At 40.0% G+C, this 15,546-nt stretch overlaps 1 protein-coding gene across 2 annotated transcripts in view; it reads left to right on the plus strand.

Moving 5' to 3' along the window:
- Positions 1-15,546, plus strand: part of iars1 (isoleucyl-tRNA synthetase 1) — a 56,450-nt gene that overhangs the window by 20,588 nt on the left and 20,316 nt on the right. For both annotated transcript variants that reach the window (XR_006380195.1, XM_044217455.1), the window contains exons 14-23: positions 3,035-3,161; positions 5,182-5,255; positions 7,765-7,959; positions 8,293-8,379; positions 9,199-9,282; positions 12,004-12,148; positions 13,402-13,522; positions 13,643-13,734; positions 14,222-14,299; positions 15,149-15,270. Coding sequence is in view for 1 of the 2 variants with exons in the window: in XM_044217455.1 (XP_044073390.1) it covers positions 3,035-3,161; positions 5,182-5,255; positions 7,765-7,959; positions 8,293-8,379; positions 9,199-9,282; positions 12,004-12,148; positions 13,402-13,522; positions 13,643-13,734; positions 14,222-14,299; positions 15,149-15,270 (1,125 nt within the window). In the remaining variant the exon portion in view is untranslated. The remainder of the gene's footprint in view (positions 1-3,034; positions 3,162-5,181; positions 5,256-7,764; positions 7,960-8,292; positions 8,380-9,198; positions 9,283-12,003; positions 12,149-13,401; positions 13,523-13,642; positions 13,735-14,221; positions 14,300-15,148; positions 15,271-15,546) is intronic.

Raw genomic sequence — 15,546 nt, forward strand, 5'->3', positions numbered from 1 at the left:
GATAAATTTAGCTATTATACTTGTGGGGCCTTCAGGAACTTATACATGTATATACACATATTTCCTCCCTGTCTGTGTGGCTGCACACTGAGGGTGATGCTCTTATGCAGCTTTCTAATTAAGCTTATTCTCCAACCCTAATTATTTGATTTTGTTAAAAGAAGTTTTTTTTTTCCTTTTTGATTAGACTCCACTTTCATACTTGAGTTCTAGTCTCTGGAAGATTGTCTGTCTGCCAGTGAGAGTTGCCAGCTCATCAGCATCTTAAATAAAGTCCTTGCAGAGTTCAGTACCTCTGTTAGCTGATGAGAGACTTAAAAGAATCCTTCAGAAGGCAAATTGCTAGTTACCATATTCTCAAAGTGATTTGTTCATTTTATCTCTCTTTACTCACATGAAGCAGTGGGTAGACTCAGACTAAGTATCTATTGAGAGAGTTCAGACTGATTTCTCCAGATGTCTGTCTGTCTGAATAAATTAAGGACCAGATTAATGAGTGCTCGCAAGGGGAGCTGGTCTCTTTTAAGGCTCAGGGTGCAGGAAGCTCAGTCACTGGTGCCTGATCTCAGAATGTAGTTTCTTGGCTATCAGGGAGAAGAAAATGTGGTGTTGATGGACTGGTCCTCAAATGACTCAGGTTGGATTAAGCAAGAATCAAACATGTTTTTCTCCTCCATTTGACTTCTTTGTCTTTTTGTCTGTCTCTTTGTTTCAAACCCAACTGTTCACTAAGCCCCGCTCATTGCCACTCGAAATTCTTAGTCAGTTTTGAAACAGTGGGTCCTTGATTTCAGACAGTGGTAGATAAAATTTGACTTCTCATTTCTAGCCTTCACTAGCAGATTTAATCAGCTGTAGCTAGCTAACATTAGCTCCATTAGTTGGTTGAAAATACCATTTCCAGCTGTCTTTTTAATGTTTCAAGCTGAGTCGTTTTAAAATAAGAATCCTGTAAAGGGATCCTCAATATGCACTTGACAGCTACATACATGACATTGTGCTAAAAGACTGAGGCTAAAGATGCATGTCCCAGGTATCCACACCAGGTAATGATCCGTGTAGAAGACATATGGTGCCCAACACATATGGGCTTACAAGACACTAGACAGCAACAACAACCAGGATGTCCACATGGTTACAGCTGCAGGTAGTAAGCTAGTTTGCCGGACATGTTAACATTTGCAGCTACTGTTAGAGCAAACAAACACACTATTAAAACAAACACTTTTGCTCTTGTATTTTTGGTTTTGGAGAGGGTAAAAAAAAACAAAAAAAAAAAACACCAACACCAACCAAACGTACTCTTATGTACAGAGTGTCGTTCCTACTACAGCCTGATGCACACTACTGCCGTGTGTAGTTACTTTTGCTAAGCCATGACTGTTCAGGAGGAGGGGTTTAGTTGCACATTGTGCTTCAGCACTGTTTTCTCTTTTTCTTCCCTCCGTTTTTCTCATTTTCCCATCTTCCTTACCTTTTCCCATTATGCACACACTCAGTCGGTGCCGTCCCTGACCACAACCTATGTTCCTCTGTCTCCCTGTTGTATCCATCCCTAGCGTCTCTTACTTATAATAGAAGCCTGTACATATTAAATGGCTCTTCTGTGCGTCTCGAGGACAAGACAGCACACTTTAAATTCTACATTTAGCATCAAGCAAGAGAGGGAGGGTGACGGGTGGAGGAGTGTTCGCGGGGGGTTGGTGAGCAGCAGCAAAAAAAAATATCATTAAATTGATATATTAGGGGCCTAAATAGAAATGCCTCCTGCAAATGGGAATTGATGAACTCGTTGCTTAGTGTGTGGATCCTGACGACGATTTATACCCCCACCCCTGCACTGTTCTCCTGAGCAACACGGCCTGGCACAGCAAGAGAGGGGAGCAGAAGAAATGAGAGGAAGAGATTGTGAGATAGTGGATTGAAGCTAGAAATCGGTCGAGGTAAAATATGAAAAGGGGAGAACCTAAAAGGGGTACAAAGGAGGAAGATGCCTGGAAGGGAATGTTAACCTTTGCAGTTGAGCTTCACAAAGAGAGCAGTGCAGTTTATTTTTAGGGCTAAAATGAGGAAGAAGAGGAAAAGAAGCCAGCTCAATAAAGGCATAATAATGGACATTATGACAATGCTTGCTCTTGTTGTGAGAAAGTGTATTGCACAGTAAATTAAAAGGTTATCAGCAGGTCTTGAAAAGTTTTGAAAAGCATTGAATTCATTTTCCTCAACAACAACAAATAAGCCTTATAAAGTTTTCAGAAATGTTATGTTATTGTTATTGATAATATTGTCTCTTGCAAGCCATAAGCAGTAATATTAGTTACAAAATGTTTTTGTATCTGATTGCGGGCTGTTGGGAAATGTTACACACTAAGTGGGATTGTTTCGACAGTGGAGTGTGCACGCAGGAGGCTGTTATTTTTTGTTTCAGACTTTGCAAACACTGTTACTACTCCTAGCTAGGTAGCTCATGAACTCATAGTGGGCAAGTGTCGATTTTAGCATGAATAAATAATTTTTCACTGGTTAATCCTTCCATCCATTTCATGTCGCTTATCTGGGTCCAGGTTGCATCAATTTAATTAATTATATCATTAGGAATTAATGTTATATACTTAATACTAGGAAGTACTGAAAAAATGTGATATAATAATAAATTAAATATATTATATTATATCATATTGTCCCTACCGGATTTCTGTTTATTATCATACTTTGGACATTATGACCATGAAACAGGTATTGAATTGCATTTTATGTGGTATCGAAATGGTCAAAGATCATAAAAAGTCTTAAATTTAACTTGGTGAACCCTGCAGAAACCCTGATTAAATGGTTTATAGGAGAATTGGTGGTTGTAAATAGCTGTTAAATGAGGTTTGAGTATGACAGCAATATTCCTGTTGTGTCATTTCAAGCAAAAGAAAACCCCCATCCCTCATGCAGACTTGATTGTTCTTGTGGTTGAAATCATGTTTTATATTTTAAAAGAATAACTGAAACCAGAACACACATCATAATCTCTCTGTCTCTGCAGGGTTCCAGAGTTTGTGCGTGAGAAGCGTTTCGGGAACTGGCTGAGAGATGCACGAGACTGGGCCATTTCGAGGAACCGTTACTGGGGAACACCGATCCCTCTCTGGGTCAGCGACGACTTTGAGGAGGTCAGAAAAACATGAAACACGCAAATATGCACTTGTTATGCTTTAACAGAGTACTTATGCTTCTAATGTGTCTGTGTACTCTGCAGAGATCACACAATTTGTCTGTGTCATGACCAAATACCAAGACAGTTACTCTTTTCTCAGGGAGCTGATCGTAGCATTGGCAGCACTCACAAATCAGTCTGGGCTAAGCATGAGAGGGCATAATTGAAAAGTTGAACTCTCCATAACTCTCACTTTTATTTACCATAGAAATTAGTTTGGGGAAAAGGGAAGACTGGTCTGCTGCGAGGATACAGAAATCCAGCTCTTCTCATAAATTGGCAGGGTGAACATTTTTCTCACTGACCTCTTTTTGACGCTCACATAATTTAGCATGTCTGGCCCTTTTTTGTGTGTGTGGAGGCTTGTATAGGAGAGACATTCTGGCATGGCAGAGTGATGTGACCATGGTGTCAAACCAGAGAGTGTAGCGTGACTCAGGCACCATTACCGAGTGCCTCTGTAAACTCAACACATGAATGATTCATTAATGTAAACAGCAAATAAACACAAACCAAAATGTGTTTGGCTTCTCTTCATGCCGGTTAAGGCAACTTCAAAGGTCCTCAAGACAAACAGCGATCAGGCGGGAAAGGAAGGAAGACAATAAGGGAGGAGGGGGGGTCAGAATAAATTAGCTGGTGAAGAAAATGAGGAAGTGAAAGACACGAGAAGGGGGAAAATGAGAGATGAAAAGAGAGAGAGGAAAATAAATGGAAAAGGAAAAAGAAGCAGGCAACGGAGAAGCCAGCCAAACTGTAAATATTCGTCTGATTATGGATGTTCATTGCCAGAACCGGCTGACTCTGTGAAGCTGACTGAACTGAATAGAGATGTCAGAATTGGGTTGTTTGAGCATTTGAAAAATGAAGTGTTGGTCCCCTGGCTGGAAGAGGGACAGCCAGCGACCTGCTTGCTGGAAATAGCATTGTGACTGTTTCCAGAGCGCTTGTGCTCCCTGGTGCCTCCCTCACACACCCCTCAGCGGCAAATCGCACACCCAAAACTAAAGCTGTAATCGTGTGTGTCTGTCTGTGTTTCTGTGTGTGTGTGTGTGTGTGTGTGTGTGTGTGTTTGGCAGTTCAATTTCTATCTCTCAGAATCTTTTCCTTTTGTATGTCTCCCTGTCCCTGTCTTTTCTGTATGTGTTTCTTTTACTCTGTCTTCTTTTGTATCTGACGGTGGTGTATCAGGTTGTATCTGGGCCATGTTACCTGGTGCTGTGGTAAAACTAGAGCAGAGCCTACAGGTTAACTCTCTGTAGAGACCAGATAACACACTTTATCATACTTTATAAGGTAAAGTTACTCAGAAAGTGTGTTGAAGTAGGCTTACTTTTAAGTTGTGTTGTATTGTGATAATTTAATACAAAAGCTGTTAAAAAAATACATCAGAATTATAAATACAAAATACATCAGGCTTTAAACAAATAACTTCATATTAGGGTAAGTACAACTGGCTTCAATTCCTGTGGGTTTAAAGGAATAGTTTTAAATTTTTGGAAATACACTTTGTCACTTTCTTGCCAAGAGTTAGATGAAAAGATAGATGCCACTCTTGTGTGTGAATATAAAGCTACTGCCAGCAGCCAGTTAGTTTAGCTTAGCATAGGAAACAGCAAACCTGGCTCTGTTCAAAGGTAACAAAATCTGCCTACCAGCACCTCTAAATCACACTAATTCACACGTTGTATCTCGTTTGTTTAATCTGTAAGAGTGGTATCGATTTTCTCAACATTAGCTTAAAGCTGACTCTGATATAGTACATCAGATGAGAACATTTATGTTTAATATTGTACATGGCCCCTTTCAAATAAAATGCATTTTAAAATTCTAACTCAGCAAGAAAGTGAATAAGTGCATTTCCCAGCAATTTTCATTTCAGCAATATTCAGGACAATTGTTACTGTGAATACAGTCTTGTGATATTGCGCTCTCAAGCTGTACTGTGTGTGTTTGTGCGTGTTTTTGTTTGTCAGGTGGTGTGTGTCGGGTCCATGGCTGAACTGGAGGAACTGACGGGAGTCAAAGTAACTGATCTGCATCGGGAGAGGTGAGTCACTGATCAGACAGATTAGATTATCAGACAGCCACTTGAACATGTACTCAGTGGTGTGTGTCTGTTGTGATAGTGTGATACTCTCAGATTCACAGGCTGTATCTGTGGACATGTGATAAGTTTTTGATATCTATCTTGTGTCTGTGCTTGTATGTGTGTGTCATTGTATGAATTTGACTGTTAAATCTGCCCTCTGCTTCTCTAATGTGACCTGTCTGCCTGAACCAGACAGGTGTTGTGGAACACAGATCACTTTACTCTTCCGCTCTTCATCCGCTAATTTCCTTGAATCACTTCCATGGGGTTGGCCATCTTTTATTGATGGGGGAGGGAGAGGTCACCTACGCTCCCTCCTCCTGTGTTTGCGTTGTATTGAACGGGTTCCTGTGCAGGTGTTGAAGACTTGGAAGAGTTATGAAAAGTATTTTAGCAATCTTCAAGATTAAAAAGGAACTCAGCTAATTAAAGAATAACTGATTAGCAATGTAGCACTTTATCAGATGTTTAAAACTGGGTTTGAAAAGTGTACAATGGTTTGAAGCTGTGGTGTGATGTTTCACACAACTCTCATAAATGTCTGATATGCAATGGTTTAAGATGACATATAACAGAAACGTAGTTGGCTTGGAATGCATTTTGTAGTAAGTTTAAGCTGCATAAGCATTACTTTGTTTGTAGTGTTTGGTAATGTTAGTAGCAAGCCATTCTCCATTAAAAACAGCTTATCAGGCACCCTGAGAATTGAGATTCCCACAAGAAAATTGGTGGCTTGATTATTATGATATGTCATTTCCAGAAATATACCTGAAAGGGACACTCTAGTGATTTAGTATTGCACTTCCATAAAGTTAGGAGACTTGCAAGAGACAGATTAAAAAAATAATGGTCTAAATATAGGAAGCAGAGTCTAAGATATCCTGACCTTTAGTCCCTAGCATGGGTCAAGCCCCAGAAACGCTGGATCCTACACTTTTCATAATGCAAATTAATATCGGCTCATCGTTAAACACTCCATGACCCAAATCTTACAATCTCCTCCACTCCCCCAGTTTGTAAAGACGTGATCACACCAGAAAGTGGCACAGTGAAGTTGATTCTTGTGTCCTCGCGAAATAGGTGGTTCTTGAAGCTTGGTGATGTATTGACTACCACTAACACGCTAACCAGCTGGAAACATGCTAGTGTTACTCAGTCACAATAGCTGTCCAAGCTAGCTGGCTTGTTAGCTTGGTTGCTAACTGGACAATCAGTTCGAACAATTTATTCAAGAGATGCATCTGTACCATCAACTCATACCATTTGTCTGCAAACATCTGTCTACAACTTTTGTGGATCAGTTTATACTCTGGCAGAGCAGCGTTTTATAAAATTGGATGGTGAAACACAGCCAATAGGCTATGATACCTTCCTTTGTTTTGAACACTCTGGCTCTCTGTTCCCTCCTAGGTCAGCACTGTCAAGACGGCTTGCAAGTGGTCAGTGGTGCAAAATAATGTGTCAAAGTTCACAAGAGTTTAACTTGACACGAAAGATTCATTGTGGATTTACTTCGCACCTGGTACAAAATATGTATGGATCTCTAACAACTAAATGGACAGACTGTTATCAGTTCACATTATAAGGTGTGAAGTGGCCAGCTCACCGAGATAATGGCTGTGCCTGCATTGTAGGAAAGCGAACATTTTAGCAAAATCTTATGCATAACACACCGCAAAAATGACACATTCAACTACTCAAAATGTACTCTGCAGTGCACTTCTTTTTCAAAAATTCCTGCTTAACACTCTTAGGAGCAGCAGAGTACTGCAGCGGAGCAGATTTAGTGGCCATCAGCCGATGACTAAAAGTGTAATCTGCAGTTTATAGGCCTGAATGCTAATAATTCTAGAAATGTGTACCAGGTTGTTGCTAGAGGGAAAAAGAAATTACATGTGCTTAATCAACTTTCTGTGGATCTATGATGATGTTGTTGTTGTTGTTGTTTTGCTTTTTTTTATTTACCAAGAATATGACTAAGGGAACTTTTCATACATATGGATTTAACCTAGATTTAGTGGGCACCTCACACAGGCTGTCACTTTGTAACTACTACATAACCCGGGTTCATCTGTTTTCCTCAACTTTACTGAAGAAACAGTAGATTTGTTCATTGGCTGAATCTGATTGAGTCGGTATATGGAGTAACTTAATCCATATCCTTGAAGCATAAAGCAATAACCGACCTTATTCTAGTGGGTGTCAGCACAACATAAGCACCACTGTTTTTTATTAAACCTCGTTTCCAGCGGTGAAAGATTATAAAATTGTTGTTTTGTACTGCAGCCAAAAACCCTATAGACCCATGGATCCACGCAGTGTACAAATGTTTAAAAAGTTGCTCATGGCAATAATAAAACCTAAAATAAAACAGAAATGGTCAAATTGTTATTGCTGCCATTTGTCTCAAGAATTGTACCTCCTTTCTTTTTCTTTCCCTCCTTCTGTCCACACTTTCTCTGCACAGTATTGACAGTCTGACAATCCCATCACGGTGTGGTAAGGGTGTGCTGCGGAGGGTCACAGAGGTGTTTGACTGCTGGTTTGAGAGCGGCAGCATGCCTTACGCCCAGGTCCATTACCCCTTCGAAAACAAGAAGGAGTTTGAGGACACTTTCCCAGCTGACTTCATCGCTGAAGGCATTGACCAGACGAGGGGATGGTAAGCTGTTGGTGAATGGATGAATGGAGGGATAGATGGAAAGAGGTTGACTAGAATAGAGACAAAAGAGACCTTCCCTGCTGAGTTAAATGAGGGAATTGAAAAGAGCAGAGAATTAATGGATGGATAGAAATCAGTCAGACAAGTGCGTTCCTAAAAGACTTAATAATTAAATTTGAATTGAATGGATAAGTATCAATGGCTGAATAAAAAATGGATGGATTAAATTTGTAAATTTGTGTGTTTTCTACCTCAGAGAAGGAATGAACTGTAATGTTTCACTCCTACTTGTTACCCTGACCTTGTGTACTATCTTTTTGTATCCTGCTGTAGGTTCTACACCCTCTTGGTGCTTTCCACAGCGCTGTTTGGCAAACCGCCCTTCAAGAATGTCATTGTTAATGGATTGGTACTCGCTAGGTGAGACCATTGACTTATTAACAAACCCCTTTTCCTCATCTTTCTTTAATTTGCAAATAAAATGTCCGAATAAAATGGCTAAATAATTTCCTAAAACAGCGGGGCGCTGTAGTTTTTAGTGAACATTAGTGAAATAGGAGTAAATGGTTAATTTGTTCGGGACTATTTTAAGCTGCAGATTTGGTGCACTAGTGAGTATTTGTGGCATTTGTGGAAGGAGCATGTCTGCCAGTGCGACATTATGACTCACTTTAAATAGTTTTTGGACAACAATGGAGGTATATGGCATAGAGGAATAAGCTAGTGTACATCAGGCTTTGGCTACACAGGCAATACTCAATAGCAGGATCCATTTTTGGTTTTCATTTTTATTTGGGATTTGTTGATAGAAAAAAAAAACACAGGATATTGCCAACCTTATCCTTTCAGTCAATTTCAAACGCATTTCTAAGCTATTTTCTGCAGACATTATTTTTTCTTTTCTGCCTCCGCTAATCCACTGTTTGCCCTCCTCTTTACTACCATTTTTATATTCCTTTTATTCTCCATTCTTCACCTGCCCATTCATCTCCTAGTTTTCCTACTGTTTCTCATGATCAGTGTGGTATGTGTGCAGTAACATTTAACCCATAGAGCTGCTCTACAATAGATCTACTTGTCCTCAACCTCGGGGTCCAAATGTAGCACTGTGCTCACAGGCCTGCTGATCTGGAAGGACTTGACTAATTGGAATACCAAGTGCATAATTTCTAACATGCAATGTTGTGCATGCATGCATGTGTATGTGCATTAATGCCTTTCCCTGTCTCATTCCTGCAGCGATGGACAGAAGATGAGCAAGCGCAAGAAGAACTACCCAGATCCAGCACTGGTAGTGCAGAACTATGGAGCTGATGCCCTCAGGTCAGCTCTGTGCTTGAATGTGAACGAGTGTTTCTGAAGCATGAATGCCTATGTGCCGGTGGCAAGGTTCTGTGTGTTAACCAACCTTATGTTATTAGCAGGCATGGTTTTAAAAGGTTTGAATCACTATCTACGCTCAACTAGGCACGTTCTTAGCCCTACCAACAGTATACACACACTCACGCATACTGTACATACACATGCATACACACATTGTTTCTCCTCATATATTCGCTCCTTTGCCCTGAGCAATGATGGTGCCATGGCCATATGGCCTAATGAATAAAGCACTATGCAGTTGCGCCATATGCTCACATATACACTGATGAAGAGTGAGCTGCTGAGATAAAGAGAGAAAGGCTACGGTCTGTTTCTGAAGTATTTTCAGTCAAACTGGATGAAGTGACAACTGTCGGTCTCCATGTTGGCTCATTATAAGGTACCAAAAAGTCTTTGACCAACTGATGGTTCTGTCTATTCCGCATTTTATTTTAAATGTATCTTAGAGTAGCTGCTATTAAAATTGCTCACGGCCTATTGCATGAAGTTGCATCATGTTAGCTTGCTTCCAGAATCATTATCAAAACCTTTTCTAACCAGTCTACACTGTGTGCTGATGCCTGCCACAGACTATTATATCGATATGGATTATTCAGATTTTCTGTCATTGTCATGTCAACTGTGTTTTTATTTGGCTTTAATGAAGACAAGAGATTCATTTGCAGGACGGTGGTAAAATTAGGTTTTGGCCCATAATGTGTGCATAACATATTCATGGTGGACGTTTAGCCTAATTGGTAAAGCTAATCCAATCCAGATATGTTTGACAGCTGAATAGCTTTGCATTAAAAACATGCAGCCTGTCTTACAGCTTTCCTTTAATGGTGTCCGATAGTGTTTTTATAGTGACCATATAAAGAGTAGTGTTACTCTCAGACTGTTGTGGCAAGGCGTTTTGAACAGGCTTTGAACAGCCTCTAAGCATCTGCATGAACAACATACTGAAGTTCAAATGCTGGATTCAGCCAACAGTGGCTCTTAAGAGGCATGTTGCACCTGCTTAATGTCGAACAAATAGAGACAAAGTAACCTTTTTAAGACCAGAGCAGCTTCTCTTGCTTTGTTTGCTGATGTATGCTGTCTACATCTGCAAGATGCTAGATACAGTGTCAATTAATGATGTGGTTCACTCGCTTATAATGCTGTGTGTGGTTTGCTCGCTTGCAAAGATGTGTGTTGGTTCCAGTTTTTACCAGAGCTCAGTGGGGCCTTATTGACAGCTGGCATACCCGGATCGCAATGATTTACAATAAAAAAAGGAATGCAATTGTATCAGGCTTTATATACCAGAAATTGAAATATACCCTGACTGACCCAGATACTAATCTTGCACAGTGGCTTGGGACATCTCTATCATTATAAGGGAAATCAAGATAAACTAAATTTATTGCAAATTTACTAGATTGAAAAAAATTTACCATTTATGAAACTTGCCGATCTCAAGTGCAGTTGTACAGTATGTAGACCACTGCTTTCTATATATCAGCCTTGGCTTAATCATGCCACTGGAAACATGTACAGGCTAATAAGATGTCATTCCAAACGGTAGCTTTGATTTATCATGCATACTCTGTGTTGATATACAAGAACACATCTTACTGTTGAATAAGTAAAGAAACAGCAAATACACATACACTTAACATATAATTTGTAAACTGCCAAAAATGATTTATATTCTGTACCATGGCATTTGACACATTTACTTTCACTTTCAGGTTATATGTTGCTGTCTCTTGAGTGAATTTGTTTTACTTAACTTTAAACCTTTAAACTAGCTGGCTAGGTGCAAACTTTGTTTTCCCACAACACTTTTGTTATGGTGCCCTTTACATTCCTGTGTAGTGAATTAAAAGTAAATTTGGTGTGTGTGAAACTTGGCAACACTGCTCAGTTTTACAAAGTTTATTCTCACTGCCGCTTTTTTTTATATCTCTCTGTCCTCAATTCGAACACACATATTTAATTTGTGTAGCTCCACTAACACATACAGCAAACTGCCTTACTCACTCATACACATTTAAGTTATTACCTGTGTACACATTGTACACTCTTACTCACTCATAATCACATCAGATCAGGTCTTTATTGTCCCTTGAGGGGAAATTTGATTTACAGTAGAGGACAAAAACACAAACTCAACATATGAGAGGACATGGGAAATTAATCACAACTGTTACAGCAAACAACCAAATAAAAAAGATATATCTGTTCTTTTAAATTCTCAAACCATTGGAAAGGTAGATATGATATGAAGTGCTGCTGAGCAGTGCAGTCAAGGTTCAGTACAAATTAAGACTATTTATTGCACTTGGAACAAAGGAAAATTCAAACCTATTGCTTTTTACCCTGGAGGACCTGTATCTCCACCCAGAAGGGAGAAGAATGAATTCCTCCACGATTGGGTGGTCAGAGCTGGCTAAGATCGACCATGCATTCCGCAAAACTTGTCTGTCATGGATATCTGCCAAACAAAGCTGTGCCAATTTCTTTCCTGGCTATTTTAACAATGTTGAACAAATGATTTTTGTTTTGCACTGTGAGGTTCCTCTTAATGTCTTGTCCACATTAAAAGTATTCAGTCTGTGCAGAAAGTGAAGTCTCTACAGGCCCTATAATAAATCCTGCCGCACTCACCAACTCCTTCGATGTCTCTCTTTGTAGACTGTACCTCATCAACTCTCCTGTAGTGAGAGCAGAGAACCTGCGTTTCAAAGAGGAGGGTGTGCGAGACGTGTTGAAGGATGTCTTCCTGCCGTGGTATAATGCCTATCGCTTCCTGGTGCAGAACGTACAAAGGTTACAGAAGGTACATACGTAATGAGCACAATAAAAGGTCATTACTTCCACAACTCCTACAATTTCCCTTTAGCTATTCCTGGTCTAAAAACAACAGTACTGCTTGATAGTGCAGCCGTTTCTTACTATTATTAACCAATTATTATTAGGTAATCATTGGTACAAAAAGGAAATTACTTGTTGTTAGTGCCATAAAATAATGTAGTAGTAACTGCAGTAATTTCTCCCTCTAACATCCCTATGTCATTAGTTAAATGATGGTTAGGTATTTGGGTCTAATTTGAAAAAAAAAATCAGAAGCAGAAAACATTTTTTCAGATTGTCTCTGCTCTGTACATTAAAAACTATCCTGTGGGAGCAATTTTAAAGGTTGATTCTCCACAAAGGGTAGCTCTTCAGTTACTGTACATGTACACTGTTACACCTGCCAACCTGGGGGAAAGTAATAGCAGCAGTTTAGACAAAATGTAAAACATGTCAGTGTTGCCACCTACAGACAAAGAATGTAACATCTGCTGCAGTTTGAGCTCCTTTCACCACCTGCAGGCAATCAGTGTTGCTTGTGGCTGCAAAATGCCAAATACTGGCACCCTTGTGGCCTAGGGTTTTAAGGCAGTGACCATATCCAGTTTGAGTCCAGCCCGGGACCTTAGTTGTATGTTGTTCCCAAATCCGTCTCCCCTCGTTTTGACATTTTTATGAATGAATTTACCATGTATTTCCCTTTCATAATGTTTATGACCAGTCTTTACATCATGCTATTTCAGGCACTTGACCATCAGAGAAGGGAGCCTGTGATAATTGTCAGGAGAAGCAGTCACCTAATTAACAACTATATCGATATCTTTTTTCCTGTGAATAACAGATATGTAAACAAGTTCAATAACACCCAAGTTTATAGTTCTAAATATTTAAAAACACACACACACACACACACAGCAACTATAAAAATAGAAAAAACTGCAGTTATAAGAATATTTACCTGTAGGTGGTACACGTGTAAAACTCGCTGCAGAATTTGCTTTCCTTGCCTGTAGATGGCTCATGTCAGCATTTCTCTATAAGCAGGTCCAATCTGCTATTACTTCTACTTTTCTTGCTTATATTCTTGCTTATGTGTGGTACAGTTCAGGCCTGGTTTCAGCTGCTTCACATGAATGATATTGCGTGTCCTTGTTCTGTTTATCAAATGAAATTGTCAGATGAGTAATTTGTGTTAATGCTTCATTTAACTGTGTGTGTGCTTGTCTATTTATGTGTTAGGAGGATGAGATTCGGTTCCTGTACAATGAAAACACGGCGAAGCAGAGTGACAACATCATGGACAAATGGATTCAGTCGTTCACACAGTCCCTCATCCAGTTCTTCAAGGCTGAGATGGACAGTGAGATATACACACTGAAAACAATCTTTTCTTCCAGGATCCATCCCATCTGGCAACCTACAGTATTCATGTTGTTTCTATGTTCAGCGTAAATAAACTGACCGTACTTTCTTGTTGCAGCTTATCGCCTGTACACTGTCGTGCCACGCCTGGTCAAGTTTGTGGACATGCTCACCAACTGGTACGTGAGGACCAACAGACGCCGTCTAAAGGTGAGAAAACAGCTCTGAAATACTGCTGTTTAGAGTTCACTTTGTTTCTATGTAAGGAAGATGCACGGTGCAGGTTTTTGACAACAGCTATAATAGCCAATGACAAATGTATGGAGTCCTAGGAGTGACAATCACTACTATTAGTAGAATCTGATGACTCAAAAGTATAGTCATATACATAAGTGAATAAATATAGATGATGCTACACTTTCTGATTTATGTCCTGTATCTTTTTTGTTTTATTGTTATTTTGTTAAGCACATAAATTATTCATTCAGTTAATGGAAACAGTGATTTAAGCTACCACTTAAGCTACCAAGTCTCTTCATTATAGCCTCCATCTGTGGACATTTTATAGCAATCAGTTTGTGGACATTTGGTTGTGTTTTGGTAGTGTATTGGGGATACATGCGTGGATGTCTGCTTGGGCACTTTTTTCAATTCCAAGGGGACTGACTGTATTGATGTGTGTGTGTGAACTTTGTAGGGAGAGAGTGGCACTGAGGACTGCCTGTGGGCGCTGGAAACCCTCTTCAGTGTTCTGTTCTCCATGTGCAGGCTAATGGTGAGTCATACTGTTTGTGTGTGTGTTTGTGCGTGTGTGTGTGCGCGCGTGTGTTTCATGTTCTTATATCTCGGTGGGGACTTTAACCTGAATGCACACTAACCCATGGAGGCTTGTGTTACCGTGGGGACAAAAAGTGAGGTCCCCATGGGTAGAGACTGGTTTTTGAGGGTAAAGACTTGGTTTTAGGGTACAGGTTACAATTAGGTTAGGGTAAGGGTTAAGGTTAGGCATTTAGTTGTGATGGTTATGGTTAAGGTTAGGGTAAGGGGCTAGGGAAAGCATTATGTTAATGGCTGTCCCCCCACGGGGATAGTGAAACAAACGTGTGTGTGTGTGTGAGACTGAGACAGAAAAGAGATTGTATGGAGGAAATATCTTGTGGTGAGGTTTTGCTTTTGTGCATGCAAGACACAAAGAAATAATGCTGGTGTGGAAGAGGTGTGCGTGTGCTCGCATGGCTATGAATAATGCATGAGCAGTAGGAGTTTTTATTTATAACACATTGAAGATGTTTGCATGTGAAGCGAGAGGCACGCTAAGAGACAGTTAGCCTAATCCAGATCAATACAGATCAGCTGTGAGCTATACAAATTAATTAGCCGTGCTTGAAATGGAAGAGAATCACGTTAGAAGTAACCTCACTCTAGCACAATTCTGTTTGAACTTTTGCACCATTTGAGGAAAAAAGCTACTCTAAAAATGTTTTATATGCTGATTTTATAGCTGCTTCTGACTTTTAAATCTTTGTCAGAAAATGTAAATTAACTACAGTACAGAGCATCTAATAATCTTCTTCTCTTCTTTTTTCTCTCATGTCTGTTTGCTTTCTACCCTCCTTCCCCTTAGGCTCCCTTCACACCCTTCATTACAGAGATGATGTACCAAAATCTGCGTCACCTCATTGACCCCGCATCTGTTGAAGAGAAGGACATCAGCAGCATCCACTATCTCATGCTGCCCCAAGTCAGGTTGGAAAAATCCTTCAATAAAGCTCCAGTTTTAGGGACATTGACTGCTTCACGCCACTTACATTAAAGAGGAACTTTGAATGATAGGTCCTCCGCTTCATATGATCACTCAGTGGCAAAAGTGCCCTGAGAGTTGTCACTATCTATGTTTGCTAAAAGTGGCTGTCCCCCCCAGAACAGCACAAGCTACAGAGCAGCACCCCTGGATCTAGTAGTTTGTCTGTGCAGATGCTTACTGAAACCAGATTTCAACCAAATTAATGTAACCAAGGTCAT

The sequence above is a fragment of the Siniperca chuatsi genome, linkage group LG2 (genome assembly GCF_020085105.1).
Source record: "Siniperca chuatsi isolate FFG_IHB_CAS linkage group LG2, ASM2008510v1, whole genome shotgun sequence".
Lineage (NCBI taxonomy): Eukaryota > Metazoa > Chordata > Actinopteri > Centrarchiformes > Sinipercidae > Siniperca > Siniperca chuatsi.